The 3,707-nt window shown below is 46.1% G+C and overlaps 1 protein-coding gene across 4 annotated transcripts in view; it reads left to right on the forward strand.

The window, feature by feature from the left end:
* Positions 1-3,707, forward strand: part of Wdr19 (WD repeat domain 19) — a 78,015-nt gene that overhangs the window by 29,386 nt on the left and 44,922 nt on the right. For all 4 annotated transcript variants that reach the window (XM_026785154.1, XM_026785153.1, XM_026785152.1 and 1 more), the window contains exons 18-19: positions 2,163-2,322; positions 2,501-2,611. In XM_026785154.1, the coding sequence (XP_026640955.1) occupies positions 2,163-2,322; positions 2,501-2,611 (271 nt within the window). The remainder of the gene's footprint in view (positions 1-2,162; positions 2,323-2,500; positions 2,612-3,707) is intronic.

Below are 3,707 nucleotides of genomic sequence, written 5' to 3' on the forward strand. Positions count from 1 at the left end.
AGACCAGGCTGGTCTCGAACTCACAGAGATCCGCCTGCCTCTGCCTCCCGAGTGCTGGGATTAAAGGCGTGCGCCACCACCGCCCGGCTGGAAAGTTCTAATTATTAAACAAATGATAGGGTTTGATTTTTGCCTTGCTTGAGACTTATTTTTCTTTGGTTTTTCCCTCTTACCTGGGGCCACTGTGAGTTCCTTGGGGCTCCTGAATAAGTTCCACAGGGTTCCATAAACTCTTGGAATCTTCTGTATTTATTCTTCCAGGTTGAATCGCTCACATGAGTTTTACCACCACCCATACTAACTCCAGAAATTGTCTGTAGGGTTAGGTCTTTAGCTTGGTGGCAGAGTACTTCCCTGTTGTGCCCAGGGCCCTGGGATCCATCCCTGGCATGGTTCAAAAGAAAACAAATAAATAAACTGTCCTTGGTAGCTGAGTGTAGTTACCTGCTCCTGTAATCCCAACACTTGAGATGATCTCAAGTTTGAAGCCAGTCTGGCCTGTATAGCAAGACCCTGTCTCAACCAAACAAAACAAATAAAAATCTGTCTTTGATGTAAACTTGTATTTATAAATTTCCACACGACCTCATCATCTTCTCTTACAGTGGTTCTCAACCTTCCTGATGCTGCCACCTGATATACAGTTCCTCATGGTGTGGTGACCCCCCCAACCATAAATTGTTTTGTTGCTGCTTCATAACTGTAATTTTGCTACCATTATGGATCATAATATAAATATCTGTATTTTCCAATGGTTTTAGGTGACCCCTGTGAAAGGGTCTTTGGACCCCCAAAGTGGTAGAAACCTATAGGTTGAGAATCACTGTTCCATAGACTCATATTTTATCTCTTTCCCCATCCATCCACTGTGTATTTTCCTAAACACAAATACACACACACACACACACACACAAAAGAAAAACAACAGGCTGCAGAGAACATCTGTGCTATCCACAGTTTGCTAAACTATAAAATATATACATTTGTGACATTGGAATGCTTATGTTTTTGAGGTAGGGTTGATTGGTTTTTGTTTTGTTTTTATTTTTGAGACACGATCTTTCTAGGTGTCCTAGAACTCAGTTTATAGACCAGGCTAACCATGACCTCACAGAGATCCTCCTGCCTCTGCCTCCCAAGTACTGGGATTAAAGGTGTGCACCACCATGCCCAGCCTCGAGTACCGGGATTAAAGGTGTGCACCACCATGCCCAGCCTCGAGTCCCTGGATTAAAGGTGTGCGCCACCGTGCCCAGCCTAGAGTACTGGTTTTAGTAGACTTAAGTGAGAACAAAAATCATTTTCAACTATATGTAGATGTAATGAATGTTTTTCTGTCTCACCATCCAGCTCCCAAATAGTGAAATGGAGACTTCTTATTAATTATGAAAGCTCAACCTATAACTTAGACTTGTTCCTAACTAGCTCTTATAACTTAAATTAACCCATTTCTATTAGGTTACATTCTACTGCTGGCATTACCTCTTTTTCATCTTGCACGTCCTGTTTCCTCTCCCCATCTTCTGTGAGCCTCAATTCCTCTTCTTTCTTTCTCTCCCCAGAAATCGCACCTACACCCCTTGCCTAGCTTTTGACCACTCAGCAAGCACATCTCCACACAGTCTACAAATACTCCACAACATGTGGAGTATTAAAACTAGAATTCGTTGTTAATTGGTGGTGGGAAGGGGCTGATAACAGTAAATTCTGACTAGTAGGAGGAGGTACGAGAGGGACTGGGAGGTGCTTAGTGGCTAAGAGCACTTGATGCCCAAGGATCTGGTACCCATGTACAAAGCCGAGTGTCTGGGTTGCCTACCCAGCCTCACTGCAAAATCATGAAACCTACATTCAGCCAAGGAACTAAGGCAAAAAATGATAGAGCAGGATACTCAGTGTCTTCCTCTGGTCTCGATGGCCGCACACAACTGGACATACTTATACCCACACACATACGTAAGAAGGTAAGGAAAAGTCTATGCAAGTGAAGGAAGAAAGTTTGGTGTGCTATTTTTTTCCCTGTAACTCACAAGTGCTGGTTATAGGTTAAGAAATGTTAGGTTTGTCTAGCATGTCACATTTAGTGATACACAGCCCAAAGATTGCCTAGTAGGTGACAAGCAAAGGCAGAGCCATGGTTCAGTCTGTGTACTCAATCCTAGGTTTTCCGATGCTTGGGAAATATGCAAGATGCTAAATGACCGCTCAGCGTGGAATGAGCTGGCCAGAGCCTGTCTGCATCACATGGAGGTGGAGTTTGCTATCCGCGTTTCCCGGACGATAGGGGATGTTGGCACGGTGATGTCCTTGGAACAGATAAAGGTGTGCAGTGTGTCGTGAGTCACGGACTATAAGAGTAGATGCTGCTCATCCACCATTCTACATTTCAGTCAGTCTTTATTGAAACAGCTGAATGGGTGGACTGGTACCACTTCCTACTGAGCAAAGCCTTTTGAAAACTAAAATCCTTCTATTTCTTCTCACTGAAACTTATTTGTAGGGAATCGAAGACTACAATCTTCTGGCAGGACATCTCGCCATGTTTACTAATGATTTCAACCTGGCTCAGGACCTGTACCTGGCATCCAACTGTCCTATGGCTGCCCTGGAGGTATGACAGCAAAGGGAAGCAGGCAGCTGCCCCGCTGTGTAGGCTGCCTTCTCAGCGCCAGACACCACCTGTCTTCCTCTCCTGAAGTGTAGCCGTCCCGCTCCCAGGCCCCTGAGTACTCATTAATGTCAAAACCGCTTTCACTCTGCAGTCAGTAGAGGGATGAAAAAGACGTGGTATTGTAGCATTGCCCAAGGAGAGCAGACTGTGGAACTTACAGAAACCGTAAAAGAAAAGTAGGTGCTGTTTATTGGTTGCCTGTGTTGCCAGGTGGCATGCTCTTAACCTGTGTTAGGTCACTTAACCTCCACAACGGTCAATCTTACGGGGTAGCGCTGTGTTAGGTCAGTTAACCTCTGCAACAGTCCATCTTCTGGGGTAGTGCTGTGTTAGGTCACTCAACCTCCGCAATGGTCCATCTTCTGGGGTAGTGCTGTGTTAGGTCAGTTAACCTCCGCAATGGTCCATCTTCTGGGGTAGCGCTGTGTTAGGTCAGTTAACCTCCGCAATGGTCCATCTTTTGAGGGAGTGGTGGTGTTTTCTCTAGTTTCCACATGAGGACACTGAAGCACTTGATCTTCAAGTTGCTGCTTGAAATTCCCCTCTGTGTTAGACTGAAGGTTGCAGGAGAAGGACTAAACCAAATGCTGGTCTGAGTTCAGAGGCAGAAGAGGATGGAAGCCCGGCAGTACAGGCAGTGGAAGGGTATAGACCAGCTGGCCTGTGGTGCCTCCCTGTAAACCCAGGATCTCAGAGGCAGAAGCAGGAGGACTCCTGTAGTTCAATGTCTGCCTGGTCCAAAGAACAAGTTCCAGGCTAGCCAGGGCTACATAGCAAGACTCTGTCGGGGGCGGGGGACTAGCCAGAGCTACATAGCAAGATTCTGTCTCAGAAAGGAGGGGTGGCAAGGCTACGTAGCAAGACTCTGTTGGGGGTGGGGTGGGGGAGACACAGACTTGTGAAGTGGACACACCTGGATCTGATTCCAACTGTGTGTGATCTTGGGAATGTCCTTTGACCTCAACCAAGGTCTGGCTTCTTTAAAGTGTGGTTAGTTGGGTTTAGACTGGAGAGATGGCTCAGTGGTTAAGAGCAT

The sequence above is a fragment of the Microtus ochrogaster genome, linkage group LG1, assembly GCF_000317375.1.
Source record: "Microtus ochrogaster isolate Prairie Vole_2 linkage group LG1, MicOch1.0, whole genome shotgun sequence".
NCBI lineage: Eukaryota > Metazoa > Chordata > Mammalia > Rodentia > Cricetidae > Microtus > Microtus ochrogaster.